This window comes from Culex pipiens, chromosome 3 (assembly GCF_016801865.2).
Source record: "Culex pipiens pallens isolate TS chromosome 3, TS_CPP_V2, whole genome shotgun sequence".
In the NCBI taxonomy this organism is placed as follows: domain Eukaryota; kingdom Metazoa; phylum Arthropoda; class Insecta; order Diptera; family Culicidae; genus Culex; species Culex pipiens.
Window position 1 is genome coordinate 78,082,958 of NC_068939.1, and position 18,959 is coordinate 78,101,916.

Genomic DNA, 18,959 nt, shown 5'->3' on the forward strand with positions numbered 1-18,959 from the left:
GACTGACTTGAGTCGCTGGAAGAACTTACATCAGAGCGTTTCCGTTTCTGGCTATCCTTGTCATCGTTACTGTCCGGATCCAACTCATTGGCCCGCTTCTTGCCCTTGATTGGGGTTTCCGCTTTGCTTTTACCCTTCTGTCCTTTGCCGGACGCCGCTTCGTCCTTTTTGCTGGGCGTTTTCGGGCTGTCCACCGGTGTCGTTTCGGGCGTTTCGGTGCCTCCCCGCTTGGGACGCTTGCCGGTGTTTCCGGTGGTGACGGCGCTGTTGCTATTGCTGTTGGCGTTGGCTTGCTGCTGCTGCTGCTGTTGCTGCTGCTCTTTCGCAGTCGGCTTCTGGCGAGTTCTCATTCTCGACGGAGAATCCTCGCCGGTTTCTCCTCCTCCTCCTCCTCCTGCTGCTGCTGGAAGCTGCCGTTGCTACAGCTGCTGCTGCTGCGGCCGCCGCTACTGCTGCCGCGGCACTTTCCTTGATGGCCTTGGTGGCGCTCGAGTCGCTGTCGCACTCGCTGATGTCGTCCTCGGTGACGGAGCTGTTCTCCTCCTTCGAGATGGGTGACGGCCGGGACGAGGATTCCGTTACGGCCGACGACGGTTCTGGTGTGGCTTCCTTTTTGTTGCTGTTGGGTGGTGTGCTGTTGCTGTTGCTAGCATTACTGTTGGTGCGCGTGTTGCGACGCCGCAGCGAACCGGCCCGCCGTCGCCGGTGCGGCCGGTTGTTGTTCGCGCCCGGGGTCTTCTTCCACAGATAGTAAAACTCCACTAGTTCGGGCTGAAAGAATGGGGACGGTGACCGTTCGACTTCTATGGTGGTTTTAGGATCGACTTACCGTAGTTCTGTGCGGTAGCAAATCCTTGTGAATGCGAAAAAAGTTCTTCCCAAATTGACGTAAGCCCTTGATGAAGCGTTTCGTTTCCTCCTCGGTCCACTTCTTGTCGATGCCCTTCGTCACCGGACACTTGAGCAGTGCTTCTAGCGCTTTGCCGGCGTCGTATCCGGAGTCGTGTAACTGGGAAAGTCACCACACAGTCAGGTCAGGGGAAATCCACTTTACAATCAGAACTCAGACACAGAGAGAGAGAGATACTTACAACATCAAATGCATTTATCGTAGTATCGTCGCGACTAGCTGACATGCAACCATCCTCCTCGCACATGCCCTGGAACGCGGAGATCGACCGGGCGGCGGTCAGGTACATCAACAGGTCGTTGTCAATGTAGATGCCGGGCGTCCATCGCGGGTCCTCTAGGTCACGTTCCTCATCGTCCTCGGAGCGGTAGTTTTCGATCGGTTGATAGTCTGGTAAAGTAGCCTGCAGAGTCGTCGTAGGTGAAAGGGGGAAAAAACGGGGAGTTTTAGGAGACGCATGAATTTTCCCCGGAATCACGAATTACGTGGTTTTTGATGAACACGACATATGAATGAATTAGGTGTCTAGTGTGTTAAGATGGGTTGTTAAAACGGTACAAGCACGCAAAACGAAAAAAAAGCAAAACAATTACAAACAAGAGGAAAGAAAAGAGGACAACACAACACAAAATGGTAAGTCAACATAGCATAAATTAAACCGAAACCGAGACTCTTACAAAAAGGCAAATTAAGATGAAGGCACAAGATAAAATTAAGAAAATGCGTTAAAATGTGAGCCAGCATGAGAGGGGGTAGTGTGCTCCACGAAGGTATGAAAAAGACAAAAGTTTTGGTTTTTTTTGCACATCAAACCCACCTGAAAATGTTCACTTTTTTGGTTAAAACATCACAAAACCCAAACAAACGGAATCATTCGTAGGATTTTCCATAGGTTTTAACAAGATTTCCTCCTGTGAACAACTTTGTAAAACACCGCAAAGCGTTACGAGTCGATCCCGTGAAGAAACTGGACGATTCTTGGAGTATGTAAGAAACAAGTTAAGGGGAAACGCTTTCTTATTTTGCATCTTATACGACGAAATCAAGTAAAACTCAATATTTAGTACCAAATAAATAGATAACTTAAATTGTAGCATTAGAAAAAGTCGCGGTTCCCCTTAATCATATTTTAACAAAATTCAAAAATCATCCTGCATTTTTAGGGATTCTTAGTGCTTTGTGATGTTCTACAAATTTGTTGCCATGGGTTTTGTGATACGTTTTCTGACAAGATTCCGATTAATGCGCAAGAAAATGATAACTTTTGTCGTTTTCATGTTATCATGAACCACACTAACGAAGGAGGCAAGGGGGAGTAATGTTATGCAGCATATATGTGAACACATCTGAGGGAGAAATGATGAGGTTGGTTGAGCAGTGAGTGAGCTTGAACAGAAGAAGAGAGACAACACAAAAAAGTCAACTCACACTCAACAGGTGATTTATTGGAATGTGATTGTTTTAATGTGGTGCTAAAATGTATCAAGTCGTGATTGTTATGAATGGCGTGCCGGAAGGAGGAGGGGGAACTGCAGCTACTCTACTGTGATTTTAAACTTGGGGTTTTTTTTCGTTCGTTAAAGGTGTTAATGATGCTGATGATGACGGTGGCGGTGACGGGGTAATGATTATGTTTCAATTTCCCAACCCAAGCCCCAAGCTGCTCTCGCTCTCGCGCTGTGGTTTAAAAAAACAATCTGAAATCAGTTTCGGTTCATTGGCTCTTTTTCTCACTCTCGAAATAAGTAAGTATGCAGTATAATGTGGTGTGGTGAAGGTACAGAAGGCCAGAGGGCTTAATTTTTTTTGCTTTCACTTTGGGACTCGCGCAATCAATGACGAACGGAGTGGAGAGGAAGGAGGTTATACCTACTGACTGACTCAGTATAAGGGGGGCTGCTATGCCAATATTGATTCAGGTCAACGTGGTCACTTTCAAATAAAAGGCACCGCAATGTTACTACAAAAGGAATGTGTCGGAAATTAGCTGTTGTTAACCTTTTATGATTGAGTAAATTATTTGACATTTGAGCAAAGTTCAACTAGACAATCGGCTTACGTTCATTACATCCCATTTTAAGGCTCATTTTGTTTTAAAATTCGTTATGAACACACTCTCAAGTAAAGTGTGGAAATCAAATTGAGTTGATTACAATCAAATATATGTGAACATGATAATTTAAGAGTATTTAAAATGGCAGACTTCTAGTTTCTTTTTAGTTTGTCTTGTGATTAGTTCTTGTCATAATTGCAGTACATCCGAGGACACCAGAAAATGTAAGACAAAAATTAAAGCAGATCACATTTCACAGAACCTACAGGGGAGGAAGAATGCGTGGACAACCCGAACCAAACACTCCCCCCCATAGATTCCTAATTTATTTTTGATATTTTTTATTCAAATGATTATAAAGGAAATTAGCAAAGAGTATATTTCTCCCAATTCCACGATCAGGTTTCTACGTCTTGAGCGATACGTGTTTTAATATGTTGAAAAGTTTCCAAAAAATAAAGCCCGGTAAAAATATTGCACCTTTCTTTTGGTTACAATTTTCTAAAGATGTTTTTCTACATTTTTATTTGCTTTTTTTATTAAAGCTTTCGAAGAAGATAATTGAGATAAAAGCAATATATTTATAGCAACTCTTATTTAAAAGAATACAGAATTTGTTAGAGTGAGTAAACTATTTTTTTGATTTATAAAAATTTATATTTGTTAATTTTTATAAGAACTACATAATGTAAAAAAATGCAGTGAGTAATAACAGGGTGACCACTCAAATCCCATTTTAAAATTTCCGACTTTTCCATTAACTCAAAAATAGGCATTTCTTATCTAAATAATGATTTCAAACAAAAAAAACTTTCTATAAAAAAGTTAATATAAACAACCATCGAGAAAAATCTAAAAAAATTAAAAAAACACATAACTTAATCCACCTTTAGGCGGTTGGTGCCTTCCTCTCATTTATAGAGTAATCGAATTTTAGTAAACAAAAACAAATAAAAAAGACCTGTAGGGAAAAAGGTTGAGGTTATGTCAATTCAGACCATTATTTAACCCTCCTAAGGTCTTAGGGTCTATATGACCCAGACGGCTTATAAAATGTGTTGTATCTTTTATTCATTCTAACTTACAGACTTGAAACTTTCTGACTTTTCCTAACTTTGTAAAATAAACATTTTAAAACCGGAAGCAACCTCCAGCGCCACCTAGAAAGGGCGCTACAAAAAAACTTACGTTAAAGGTCTTAAGGGGTCTATATGACCCCGGAATAAATAATGCTGGCAAAAATCCATTTTGCAACCGATTTTCGTTCTATTGGCCGCAAATGAAAGGTATGGATGTCTAGAAAGGCACCTATGCTACGAGGATCCGATGTGGCCACTTTGGTCCCAGGGAATCGGTTTCAAAGGAACAAACTTTCCGGCAAACATGTTTTCATGGGTTTTGTTAGATTTAGGTATGGATTAATGCAAAATTAACTATATTTAATCACTAAAAATAAAAGTCATACTCTCCGGAACAGATTTAATGCCATTTAGAACAGATCTTGCCACTCCGGAACCGGTTCCGGATACCCTGGAAGTGGCCAGATTGCTATTTTTGTAAAAGCGTATCGTGCGACATATCAAACTTCATGAAATTGCAAGCCATGCACACTGGAATCAATAAAAAGCCAATTGGACCATATCTGGCCACTCCGGAACCGGTTCCGGATACCCTGGAAGAGGCCAAGCTGCTATTTTGGTGAAAGCCTTTCGTGCGGCATATCAAACTTCATGGAATTTCAAGCCATGCACTCTGGAACCAGCAAACAACCGATTGGACCATATTTGACCACTCCGGAACCGGTTCCGGATACCCTGGAAGAGGCCAAACTGCTAATTTGGTAATAGCCTATCGTGCGGCATATCAATCTTCATGGAATTTCAAGCCATGCACTCTGGAACCAGTAAAAAACCTATTGGACCATATCTGACCACTCTGGAACCGGTTCCGGATACCCTGGAAGAGGCCAAACTGCTAATTTGGTGAAAGCCTTTCGTGCGGCATATCAAACTTCATGGAATTTCAAGCCATGCACTCTGGAACCAGTAAATAACCGATTGGACCATATTTGACCACTCCGGAACCGGTTCCGGATACCCTGGAAGAGGCCAAACTGCTAATTTGGTGAAAGCCTTTCGTGCGGCATATCAAACTTCATGGAATTTCAAGCCATGCACTCTGGAACCAGCAAACAACCGATTGGACCATATTTGACCACTCCAGAACCGGTTCCGGATACCCTGGAAGAGGCCAAACTGCTAATTTGGTAATAGCCTATCGTGCGGCATATCAATCTTCATGGAATTTCAAGCCATGCACTCTGAAACCAGTAAACAACCGATTGGACCATATTTGACCACTCCGGAACCGGTTCCGGATACCCTGGAAGAGGCCAAACTGCTATTTTGGTAAAAGCCTTTCGTGCGGCATATCAAACTTCATGGAATTTCAAGCCATGCACTCTGGAACCAGTCAAAAGCCAATTGTACCATATCTGACCACTTCGGAACCTGTTTTGGGTACCCTAGAAATGGTCAATTGGCCATTTGTGTAGAAGCCTACCGGCGGCATATTAGTCATCGTTTTCGGATATATTTTCAAAGAATTTTTTGTTTGACAATATTAGTGGATTTATTGAATTCAGTTTCCCACCTCGTATTTGATTAAAAAAAAAATAGATCAGTTCATACCGTGTTAGTTTAGCTTAGTTATGATTTCACTTTGTACCGAGACAAATCAAAAATAAATATGCGTCGACCTATGCTTCGCAATTCGGGCAAATAATCAAGCTGTGCTTTTTGCAGATGTATGATTCGCATTTGCTGCATTTGGTGTTATGCTTGCTGTCCGACTTAGTGCAAAATAGACAACGTCTGCGTTTCCGGCGGATATCTGCAGGAAGTGGACTTGTTTCGGAAGATTCTGGGCAGTCGTTATCCGTTTGAGGACAACTTGTTCCGGATGGTCCTGGTAGCGTGTCGTCAGAGGAATGTTTCGCCGTCTTGACAATTTCGGCAGCAAACATCGATCTTGGAATCTTTTGCCGAGTTGCGATCAGTGGGTTGACCAAGTTAGTTCCAAGGTATTTTTCCAATTTTGCCCAAAATAATATTTACGCAAAATTCGTGATTAGTGCGCTGACCACGGGGACGTGCTGTCCTGTTTTTGCATGCTCATTTTCATTTCTTTTGTGTCGCTGTTTGTGTGCATGGGGTGATTGGTTATTATAATTAAATAATGGCATCATTAGTGCGGAGTGCATAATTGACAAAGGGAGCGCGTGGTCGTAAAAAATATTCGGAGTGAAAAGTGATTTTTTTTGTGTGTGCCTTTTGTTTCTCATTTTTGTCGTGTATTGTGGAGAGAGATTGCCCTCTGAAAATGCAGCGTCATCAGTGCATAATTGACCAAGGGAGCGCGTGGTCGTAAAAAAATTCGGAGTGAAAAATGATTTTTTTTGTGTGTGCTTTTTGTTTCACAGTTTTGTCGTGTATTGTGTGCTGCGAGGAGAAAATTACCCTCTGAAAATGCAGCGTCATCAGTGCATAATTGACAAAGGGAGCGCGTGGCAGTAAAAAATGTTCGGTGTGAAAAGTGATTTTTTTGTGATTATCAAAGCCCTTCCTATATCATCGTTGATCGGAAGGCACGGCGTCGGGTGGATTGTGTTTAAATTTTTCGAATGAGGTTTTAGTTTTTTTTGCGGTGAAAAAGCCATTTCTATATAATGATCGAAAGACGCACTGACAATTTGGATCGTCGAGTTAATAGTGGATCAAAATAACTGTGTGTGAGTGATTTTGTGTGTTAACCAGAAAGACCTTCCCATAGCATCGTTGCTCGGAAGGCTCGCCGACGGGTCTGTTATGAAAGTCCTCCCCATAGCGTCGTAGCTCGGGAGGCATCGAAAAGCCAATACCTTATCCTACTAACCAAAAAAAAAAAAATAATCACGTGATGCTTGAAGGAGATGCTGTGAAGCGGAGTGGCTAGATATGGTCCAAATGGGTCAATTGAGTGGCCAGATATGGTCCAATGGGATTTTTCAGATTCCCGAAATAAATAAATCAAAAGGCCATTTGGCCGTGTCAAGAGCACTAACAACCGGTTCCGGAGTGGTCAGATATGGTCCAATCGGTTTTATTTACTGGTTCCAGAGTGCATGGCTTGAAATTCCATGAAGATTGATATGCCGCACGAAACGCTTTTACCAAAATAGCAATTTTGCATCTTCCAGGGTATCCGGAACCGGTTCCGGAGTGGTCAAATATGGTCCAATCGGTTGTTTACTGGTTCCAGAGTGCATGGCTTGAAATTCAATGAAGATTGATATGCCGCACGATAGGCTATTACCAAATTAGCAGTTTGGCCTCTTCCAGGGTATCCGGAACCGGTTCCGGAGTGGTCAAATATGGTCCAATCGGTTGTTTACTGGTTCCAGAGTGCATGGCTTGAAATTCCATGAAGTTTGATATGCCGCACGAAAGGCTTTCACCAAAATAGCAGTTTGGCCTCTTCCAGGGTATCCGGAACCGGTTCCGGAGTGGCCAGATATGGTCCAATTGGCTTTTTACTGATTCCAGTGTGCATGGCTTGCAATTTCATGAAGTTTGATATGTCGCACGATACGCTTTTACAAAAATAGCAATCTGACCACTTCCAGGGTATCCGAAACCGGTTCCGGAGTGGCCAGATCTGTTCCAAATGGCATTGAATCTGTTCCGGAGAGTATGAATTTTATTTTTAGAGATTAAATACAGTTTATTTTGCATTAATCCATACCTAAATCTAACAAAACCTATGAAAACAGGTTTGCCGGAAAGTTTGTTCCTTTGAAACCGATTCCCTGGGACCAAAGTGGCCACATCAGATCCTCGTAGCATAGGTGCCTTTCTAGACATCCATACCTTTCATTTGCAGCCAATAGAACGAAAATCGGTTGCAAAATAGATTTTTGCCAGCATTTTCAATTCCGGGGTCATATAGACCCCTTAAGACCTTAAACGTAAGTTTTTCTTAAGATCCCAGGAAGGTTAACTGCTTGTCATTTTAGATAGGTAAGTCAGATCTGAAAAATTCTTAATCCACAAGGAAGGTCTTTTCAGAACCTTTCAGAAAATATATTATAAATATAATAATAAATATATAATATATAATATTTCAAACCACCCTTTTTTGCAAATTGTGAAATTTATATGCAGCACTTTTTTACGCAAACTTTTTGATGTGTATTTCCAAATCTTATAAATTTCAATAGGGACTTATGGGACCCCAAGACGAATCGAATGAGGCCAATACGGTCAAAATCGGTTCAGCCAGTGACGAGATATTCCAGTGACATTGATTTGGTACACATGTCTACATACAGCCAAACACACAAACATTTGCTCACCTGGTGATTCTGAGTCGATATGTATAAATAACGGCAGGACTATTTACAATTTTCGTAGAAAAAGAAACTCAACAAAAAACTCCTAAAAATACTATTAAAATGGATGCACTAATTATTTTGATTCAGAGTAGAAACATAAACAAATAATAGTCTTTGAAAATAAACTGAAAGCTTAAAAATACTTGTAATTTCAGTGATAATTTTCAAAACTGGAAAACGTATAGTTTTTGATACTTCATTTCAACTCGCAATGGCAAATGCTTTCACGTACATATTTGCAATAATTTAAATTAAAAATTGAAAATCTAGCTTAATCTATAGAAATTTACCTGTACTCACAAAAAAAGTTCAAGAAAAATCTATGGAAAAATATATTTGAAATGACTTAATGATTTTTTTTTTCCACCAAAAAACCATTGCCAATCTCTAGTTGGATTTTTTTTTTGTTTATAAAACAAGATCTGTTTATCAAACAAACATAAATGAAAACAACAACAAAGTTAAATTTAAAATAAGTTACTTACGAAAAATTTAGTGAACTCAATTTGAAAATTTCTACAGAATATGACAAAATTATTCAAGAGTTAGAAAATAATTTTCAAACAAGTATGCTTGGGATTCCAGATTTCTCCCGACTTTTTGACAAAACATCAAAAATATTTTTTTCGGATTTTGGCGAATTCCCGACTTTTTCCCGACTTTCCCGACTTGAGTGGCCACCCTGTAATAAGGCCGTATGAATGAATACAAAAACTTTTATAAATGTTTTCAGGATATTAGCTGAACAAATAAAAAATAAATAAATAAATGCTTGGAATCTATAAATCTTGGAATACTATAAACAATGCAAATAAAGCAGAGGGATTTGTTAAATTTAATTTTAATATCAAATTATATTTTTTTAAATGTAACATAATTAAAATGTAACAGAATTATTTTTGGCAAAATGACCTTGAAAAAAACTAGCAAATTTAATTCAGACGATTAAAAAAAGGTAGGTGAAATTCTCGTATATTTGTCAGGTTAAGCACTCGCTCCTAACTCCATCCAATTTGTTGATTTTCACTATTTAAACAACTAATTTTGCAAAACCTTAGAATAGAAATTTGCTTGCTCACTCTTTATTGAGATATTTATCACTCGATTTCAGTTGAAAACGCTTTTAATGAACTGTAATCGAATGCCAAAGTGCTGATATGACAACATTAGAGGCACGCTGGAATTAGATGCTGTTCCCCTAGGAAAAGTCCCAAGCGAAAACCTTGAAAAGGCTTCTCTGGCGGAAAATGAAGCAGTTTTGAGAAATTTGACTTTTAAAATGGCATCTTTTTACCTCAAAAATACCCTAACTGACTAGTTCTCATATGTTTGACAGGTTAAGGATTCGGTCCAAATTCCATGCAATTTGATGATTGATCCATACAAAAAAAAATCAAAAATTTGTGTGACCCAATCTTAGGCCGTTGCAAATAGTTTTCAAAGTTTAGGTCGCCCCCGATATATTGAATTAAAAACTAATGATTGAAAAGCAACTGGACGCATGTAAAATCATTTTTTTTTCTTGCATATAATACTGGTCGGTTAACGACATTGACAATATGATTTGTGATTTTCCTTTATAAGCTCAATCTAATTCAAAAAGCCAACACTTAATTTCATAATAATTTTCTAAATTAACCAATTTTCGAAATATACACTTTTATTGCAACTTAGAACAAGATAATTGCTTGAGATAACTACCGAAAAAGTCTATTACATCTGATGTAATCTACATTTCACACTGTTTCAAAACGTCTCTATCTCTCTCATTTCCTTTTTCCCGAGAAAGCAAATACAAAAAGTAATAAAACACCGAAAGGAAACGAAAAAAAAGAAAACAAACAAAGCACGGGTGGGTTCGTTTAACCGCAGGCAGGCGTTCAATCAAATCGCCCAGAACTAATTAAAAGAACCGTTAAAATACTTGAAACTCATTCTTGAATTCTTTCCCCCCTCACGTTTCACGTACCCACCTTTGCTTCGCTGTGTTTCTTCGGAAAAAGTACGCTCTCCTCAAAACGAAAGCAAGACGCGGAAAATACAAAGTGTCCCTATTTTGGGCCTACCATATTCTTTTTAACGTAAGCCAATGAAGTGAGCCCAAAACAGGTACACTCACCCTAGCAGAGTGCTGCGCGCGCTCTTTTTTCTTTTATTACTTATTGGCTAATTATACACTGTGAAAAATGTGAACAATTTAAAATTAATTACAAAGCGCAGAAAGCAGGCTCATTGTCGGCCGGCGTGAACCCGCTCTTGTGAGGTAATAAATTTTGAAAAATAGTGAAAAACAAAACAGCAACATCAGTTGGGATGCTCACAAAAACCTGCGCCGGGCTTGATTGAGGCCGTTTTCTTGTTTCCTGTTTTGGCCTTGCATCGTTGTATTTTTTTTTTTTTTGGTTCAATTTCGAATTTCCAAGCTGAAAATTCAATCACTTCTTTTGGCGGCTTGATGCCGCCGCCGCCGCAGCGGTAAATGAGCGATCATTGCAATTGGAAATTGGAGTGTTTTCTTTAACAAGTTGTTAATGTAAACAGATGCTTCCGCTAAATGGATTGGCAACACTTTCGACAACTGAGCGGCCACTTTGGTGGAGACTCCGAGGCGCGATTTTTAATTATTATAGGATTATTGTAAGATTCTAAAAGAAGAATAACAAAATGTATTATAAATTATTCTAAAGTTTCATGCAGATATTGCAACCCAAGATCGATACTTAACAAATCTTCAACATAAGTTATAAAGTCAAAACAAACAATTTTTCGCATTCTTATTTTTAACGTCAAATTTGAATTCAACGACCTCTGGCTGTTACACAACCAAATAAATATATTCTCAACTCTACAACCGCCATTTTTGATTATATAGTCCTAGATTATTTAAAAGACAGTACTTGTTCGGTAACTGGGAACGTAGCCCAGTCACCGAATGTTGCTGAACGTAAAATTACGAGGAGATCAAAGATGCATAATATTTTCCTGATGAAATATAAAAATAAATGTTTCTCAAATTTGTTTACAATGCTTAATTTTCATATTTTTTTGATTGTGATCTAAAATTAAAAAAAGTTAGAAAATAGATTTTTATTTGATTTTTGCATCCATTAACCCCTCGATCATTTCGGTTTATTTTGGATTTTTGACTTTTGTCTGCTTTTTAGCAGCCCAATTATACAACGCCCAGTTACCGAACAACTACTGTACTTTTGTCTAGCCTTGATAACTATCAATTAATTATTGTTTTGTAATGAAATAAAAAGATTTTTTTAACTTTTAATTCACCGCACCACAATTAAGAGTTACAGTGAATCCTCTTTTTGCGCGGTGCGTTACGTTTTTATAATTTGTCGATTGCTCTGGAACGACGCAACATTTTTTGAAATCTTCTGAAAGCAATTTGTAGGTTTTATTTAGATCTACAACACGTCTTTTGAAGCTTGCAAAAATATTGCATGGTTTTAGAAAAATCGACGAAATAAAAATCGTAACGCCACCGCGTAAAAAGAGGTTTCTCTGTATCAAATTATTAATTGCGTTGAAAAAAGGCCCTGGAAAATCTGGTAGCCAGAATAAAAAATGATACCAGATGTGTGCCAGATTTGTCATTTGTTGCCAATTTAGAACAGGTTTTAATACACTAAAACATCAGATTACGCTCAGGCGTTACGCTTTTTATTTCATCGATTTCTCTGGAACGACGCAACATTTTTGCAATCTTTTCAAAGCAATTTATAGTCTTGTCAGGTCTAAAAATTGCTTTCAAAAGAATGTGAAAATTTTACACTGTTTTCGAGAAATCTAGAGTTTTTTTTAATCCTATACACTATTGTGTTTCATATGTTCATAGAACATTTTCCACCATTGAAATCAACCAAATAAGAAGCGCCTGCGCGTAATAGGAGATTTTAGTGTATTTCTAGAGTTTTTTTTTTCTAAATATGTAGGTTCTATAAACAAATGAAAGACAATAGTTTATAGGACCTTTTTTTTTAAAAAAAAACTCTAGATTTGTTGTAGTGAAGATTAAAATTGGACCTTTTCGAAACCGAAAAATCAAATAAACCATCTAAATTTTACAAACATTTGAATTAATTTACACATCCTCCTCCATTCATAATTGTAGGATTTTCGTCGGCCAGATTTTAACAAATTGTTTATCGGTACTTGCCCTGATTTTTTTACAAATGAGATCTGGCAACCCCGGTTGCTTCAGAAAAGATTTTCAATCGGGATTTTTACCGTTGCACATAAAAATATATACAGGACTATACTGCCCATGATCACATAAATGTCCCATATGCATTTTCGTCACTTTTGAGTTATTGATGCAGTTTGGTTCAAAATCGTGTGCTCTTTCAAAAGAGCCTATAACATCCCATAAGGTTTTCCCTTGAAAATTTGACTTTTTCAAATGAAGATATCTCGAGTTTAAAGAAAAATCTCTTCTTTCAAATGCAGCCTAGTGCTTAAAATTTGGCTTGCGCCTTTTCGAGATATTTAAGTTTTAAATTTGCATCTTTTTTACCATAAAATCGCTGTAACTTTTGACCCTTAAGTCCAAATTGACTTGTCAGATAATAAAAATGTTTGTTTTTTAGAGCTCTAAAAGTGCTCCGAATACCACTTTTCTCTAAAACTTAACCCTGAATTGCCACGTTAAAAAAACTGATTTTTGAAGGTTTGCTCAGATGCTTTCTATATATTTTGTCGTAGAAGGCGTAGATTACGAGATAAAATTTTGGTGTCTTCGACAAAGTTGCTTGGATTGGCAAGCCCGTCAACTTTCTAGAAGACGAAAAAATTCCCAAAAATATTCCTGTAAAGTTAGATTTCCAAAATCACCCTAATCGTGAACCACCCTAATTTTCAACCAAACCAAAAGTTGCCCCTTTCCATATGCAACAACTCTTCTGAAGACACCAAAGCTCCAAAACTTAACCATTTTTCGGAAAATCCATTTTCCACTTAATTTTGCAATCTGGACCACTGTGCATTGATTGTTTTGTGATTTTAAAAGCCCTTCCTATATCATCGTTGATCAGAAGCCACGGCGTCGGATAAATTGTGCAATTATTTTTCACATAACTGTGAAACTATCGATTTTATAAAGAGTAAAACATCTTATATTAACTATTTTTGAAATTTGCTCGCGTAATCTAAATTGTACAAACAGTATAAATACTCTGATAAGTCCATCCCATAGCACTTCTGCTCGGTTGGCACGCGTTCGATTATAAAACTTTTTAAATAATCAATTATGCATCTTTCCGCAAATACACATTTTTTTAAAATTTCAACCAATAAACAAATTGCTTATGGTTGCATCACCTACCACAGCGAATGCTGACCTCTTACTAACCCCTCAAAACTCATGTGATACTTTGTCGGAGACGCAGCCGATTTAGCGGTCTCCATCACTCAAGTATCGGCTAACATTCCCATCCACTTCCCCGTGTCTTACCACTGGTCGTGGCCGGCGTCGGTATTGATCAGCACGATAGGGACCTTTGAAAATTGCGAAGGGGTTTGGTTCCTACTTTTCATCTATGGTCCACGGAGCAATTTTGGGGGATCCTGGTCAATAACGAAGTGCTGTGCTATGCTATGCTATTGGGTCAATATTCAAGTAATAGACATCATTTAAATTGTTTTCGATACCTAGGAAATACGAGAGGTGTATTGTTTTTTAGCAGTATTTTCTGATAGCATGTTAAAATTTTCCTGGAAAGCTTTTTAATAAAGAATAAAACAAATACTTTTTTACCTATTTACATATTTATAGATTTTCCTAACATTGGACGAACTCAATTTCAGTTTTAAAATGTGAACATTCAACATTAACACACAATTTCCCCCAAACTTTGATCACCGTGCAAGGAAATAAAAGTGAAAAATGGCTGAGGTTTGTACGCTCGCGATAACTAAATAAATTATTACAACTCAGCGAAACAACGGAAATTAAGCATGAAAATGTATATTGAAAAAAAGCACATTCACAACCATCATGTAGTGCTGCTACTGCTACCATCTCTCTGTTTGCATATAAACAAACCGAGCTCTGCCCACGTCGCTAATCTTTCATCTGAGGCAATTTTTCACTGGCTGCCCATTCAAGCCACGACGCTGATGAGAAAAAGTAACTCTACGTTAGTAAACTTGCAAACTTGTTCACTTTCGCCCCCGGGGCGCACAAGTGGTGTGCACTAATTAATTGAAGCCTCGCACTGTGTTTTTGTGTGGGGTGGTTGTAAAACGCCATTAGAGGTGTCAATTGTAACGGAGTTGATTGCGCTTATTGAAAATGACACAGAGATTTTCCCTTTTTGCTCGCACCGCTGGTCAACTCTGATATGGAATTGCTCGAGCGTGATGCGAAGCAGTTGGAGCACACTCACTTTACGTTCAGATTATTTGTTTACATTGCACAATGAATGGGCAGTTACACACGAATTGGTTTAGCGCTTCACTCTCACCGGATATAAATCATATTTTATTCGGTGTGAAAATGTTGTACTAAACAAACAGCAGCCCGGCATCGCATTTGTTTGGATAAGAGCATTTTCCTGGGAAAATCCGGAGTGATTTACGACTTGAATGCGGAAGGTGCTGATGCTTTGTTTTCAAACATGACCGTTTTGTGTTTTGATCCATTTTTCAGTTTGATACTGCAAAACTTCTGCAGGGATGAAGGTTTGGGTTCAGGACTGTTCTAAAGAACAGTAATCTACATGTTTGTTATGAGACGGAACGTGCTTCAAGGAGAGAAAGATCAAATTACAGATACTTTACCGAGCATGTCGAAACCGTAAAGATCATATCTACGATCTACACAAAACTAACCAAACGTACAAAACGAACCAAACTTCGCAATACCAATGAAACCGATTTTCCGCAGGCAATAAGGACCAAAAGATTTTCCCAACAAAAAAAAAATCCTCACACACACACACACACACACAATCGAACAATTGATTTCAGCGTAGCTTTACCAAACGCGTTGGAGCTTCGCGCGGGGGGGTTGGGCTTACGTACATAGATATCGGCGGCGGTTACCTGATGGCCGGGACCCACTCTGATTTCTCCCTCGGTTGGCGGTGTGGCCATATTAGCCGCGCTCACGTTCGAACCTAGCACGCCGGGCGAGATCGTCCGCTCCGCCGAGTCCGTCGCAGGCCAACGGATCTGCCGCTACCGGTGCCGTCGATCGGGAGAGGTAGTCGCGTTCGCTAGGCGCCAGGGTTTGGCCGTTGCTGGGTGGGCTTCATAGGGAGGGGTAAAGCTAAGCTCTGGGTGACACCGTGGAGTTTACCGGGAACCGTTACGGGAGCTCTGGAAAGGAAGACAAAAATCTTATTTAGTTAAGAGAACAACATTAAAATACAAGTGATGTCGAATCTACACTATGAAGAAGAAACATCATCGTGGGAAACCTGCGAAAACTAGCTTGATCGTTCCCCTAGCAATTTGCGCATTTCATGTTGGTTTTGGTGTTGTTTATGATTAGGTCTTCAAGTTATGTTGTGAAATAGAAAAAAAATCAAACGATATCACCAGCAATCATTCCTTCAGCTGTGCAGCTCCAAAAGGCAATCGAGCAAAAAAGCGCATTCTGAACATGTCCGGCACGTAATTACTTAGTCGCCACCGCCGATGCTAACAACCAATCAAACCGATTAACGACGTAATACGTGTCAGAATTCAGCTCACATAAATAACCAACGCCAATCGGTTGGTCCGTTTGTCGCTCGCTTGCCTGGCACCGAGATTCTGTGAGTGACATTTGTAAACCAGTGGCGGACCCCTGCCTGTGGTGACCGACCACTATGGCGGTCCGCGCCCGGTAGCGCAGCAATAAACTTATCTCGTGTGACATGACAGAAAAGGGAAAAAGACCAAACGGCTACAGCACAACTCGAGCTATGAGCAAAAAAGGGGCTCCCCAGGCAAATACTGAACATACTAATCGTGCGAGCTCGGGCGACAAATGGTGTGCGCGGTGCCACTTATTACCGCCAACCCCCGACTCAAGTCTTCCTCCCAACCAAGTCTCAACACCCGGTCAAGTTAACCAACTACTCAGAGCTATAACCTAACCGACCAACGCGCCGTCCAAGCCCAAGTTCGGCCAGCAAAAAAAAGAAGAAACACACGCTTCACTGCGTACTTTTCAACAAATTAGCTGTATAATCAATAATAAGCTGCCACTTTAGCGTAGCCGTCTCTTTTCACACTTAGTCATAACGATTAACAGCGCGAGTAAATACACACACACAAACACTACTGGCTAGTTCCCAACCAGTGTATTAATACACACAAACACACTGTTACAGGCCATCCCGCCAATGTCGACAATCTCCGAGCCAAACAGGTAGCCTCCAACGGGTATCGGAGTGGCAATGGAACCGACTGTAGGCGCAAAGGAAACGAGAGAACGAAGAAGCCGCCCAACACGACGACGACGACGGTGGCGAGCTAAAGAAGAGAACATGAGCGCAACAAACCAACGCAAATTGTTCTACATGTAAGCAGATTGACTTTTAGCCCCCACAGCAGCACGGAGCTATATAGCTATAGCTCGGGGACTTTGCCGTGATGGTATGGAGGATTCGCGCGGTGCAGAAGGCACGGAAGAGTGTGGAGTTCGAGTTGTTAGTAACGTGAAGGTTTTGGAAATTACCGGGGAATCGATGGTCCAATTAGTGATTCTTCAAGTCTTGAGGATTCTTAGAAATTCAAATTTAAAGACTAAAAATGTAAAAAAAAACTACATCTAAACTAAACTCCGCTGACATTCTGTGATAGCCATGCTACTGGCATCCAGTGATAGCTCTTCTGCCGACCAATGACGAAATCCTTTTTCGAATTCCCGACTGTTTCCTAACTCCAAAAATGGAAGCATTCATAGTGTTGAATCAGAACGAAAATAACAAAGCAAAGTAATCCACTTTAACGACTCCCGGGTCTTTTGTGGTCTCTGTTGCAAGTTTCTGCTCATTTCTAGGCGTCCGAAGGTTATGTGTGGTGAGTCACCCAATAACAATAAGCCTTAAAAAGAAAAAAGAAAACTTTTCAGTACATCAAATAAAATGGTTTCTAATCTAATCTAACCCAGTCCCAGTATTTCGAGGGCATCCTGGAAAATGCCTTAGATTGATTAACGCCTAGCATCTTCTTGCCATTATTAGCAAGCGTAAAGTTAATCGCAAAGATGATTCGTTTAATTGGATTGGGTTTAAGCACAGAGGTTACAAACTAGAGGTGGGCAAAACCGCTCTTTTTTTTGGAGCCGCTCATTTTCGTTCGCTCATTAAAAAGAGCCGCTCTTTTGAGCGGCTCTTTCGCTCTTTTTCAAAATATAGATGAAAAGGTTATTTTTAAGAATGCTGTGATTTTTAAGGTTATTTTACACTGTAATTACATACATTAGGCCGATGCAAATATTTAAAAAAGTTTTTGTCCCTCGGCCCTGACCGAGGTCAAGGGGGGGGGGGGGGGGCAAAAAAATAAAAAAATATAAAAATTTAAATAACAAGCCATAGTCTTCACAATTAAATGAAAAAAAGTGTTTTAAAATGCATTTTACACTAGTTCAGTTGTTTTGCAATCATTAGTTTTCAAAAAATCTAAGACCTGACAAAAACAAAAATTGTATCGAAAAAAAAGATTTTGCATCGAAAATTTTCAAAAAATCTTAAGAATTTTTAATAAACCCAAACATGCTAAAAATGATTTTAAATGCAGAAGAATGTATTTTAATTTGATTTTAGTTGGTTGCACTTCAATTTTCATTGAAATTTTGAAGTTTATTGTAAAAATATTTTTTTTGCCCCCTGATTTTTCGGGCCAATTTTGAAGGGGGGGTGACAAAAACTTTTAAAAATATTTGTACCAGCCTTATTTGAAAAAAAAAAAAATAAACTAAAAATGAGAAGATGCCCTTGAGACTCATAGGTCTTGGCGGTCTCCATGTCAACATTTCTACCCGAACCTAAACGTTCGAATAATTGAATGGTATCCAAACTCAAATCTAGGATTTTGAAGAAGTTGCTATTAATTTTTAAATTGCGTTTAATTTTGCCAAAATTTAATTAATGCTGATATTTCATTAGGAGAAAAAATATGTTAATTCTTTTCTACATTCTGATTTGATCGATAGAGTCTTTAAACGCTAAAGTTCAATCGGGCAAGAGGATTTATTTTTTCCGAAAACTCTAAGCTATTTAGTAGATTGTTGGTAATATTTTACAAGTTAAGTAATTTGAAATGATCAATTTCGTATGCGACTCCGAATAATTGAATCAAGGGCAAAAAAAATGTTTCGTATTTTCTTTATTTTCTTACTTTTAAAAACAAATTGCGACCCAATCTTAGTCAAATTTGAATTGTTGATGATCTAATAAATCTCAAAAATCATTTTTCCAATATTTCATCATCACAATTTCAGTGGTGTGCCGCCTTCTTGGATAGAAACGTTCTAAATCACTTTAGAGTATAATCAAAAATAAGACATCGAAAAAAATAAGATTTTTTTTTGATTCGATTATCCGAAGTGAAATTTTGCA

At 39.0% G+C, this 18,959-nt stretch overlaps 1 protein-coding gene across 1 annotated transcript in view; it reads right to left on the reverse strand.

Moving 5' to 3' along the window:
* Positions 1-18,959, reverse strand: part of LOC120424883 (arginine-glutamic acid dipeptide repeats protein-like) — a 104,153-nt gene that overhangs the window by 19,745 nt on the left and 65,449 nt on the right. Inside the window, 5 exon segments of the mRNA XM_039589147.2 lie at positions 30-399; positions 401-771; positions 830-1,009; positions 1,092-1,313; positions 15,430-15,726. Coding sequence (XP_039445081.1) covers positions 30-399; positions 401-771; positions 830-1,009; positions 1,092-1,313; positions 15,430-15,501 — 1,215 coding nt within the window. The 5' untranslated portion in view covers positions 15,502-15,726.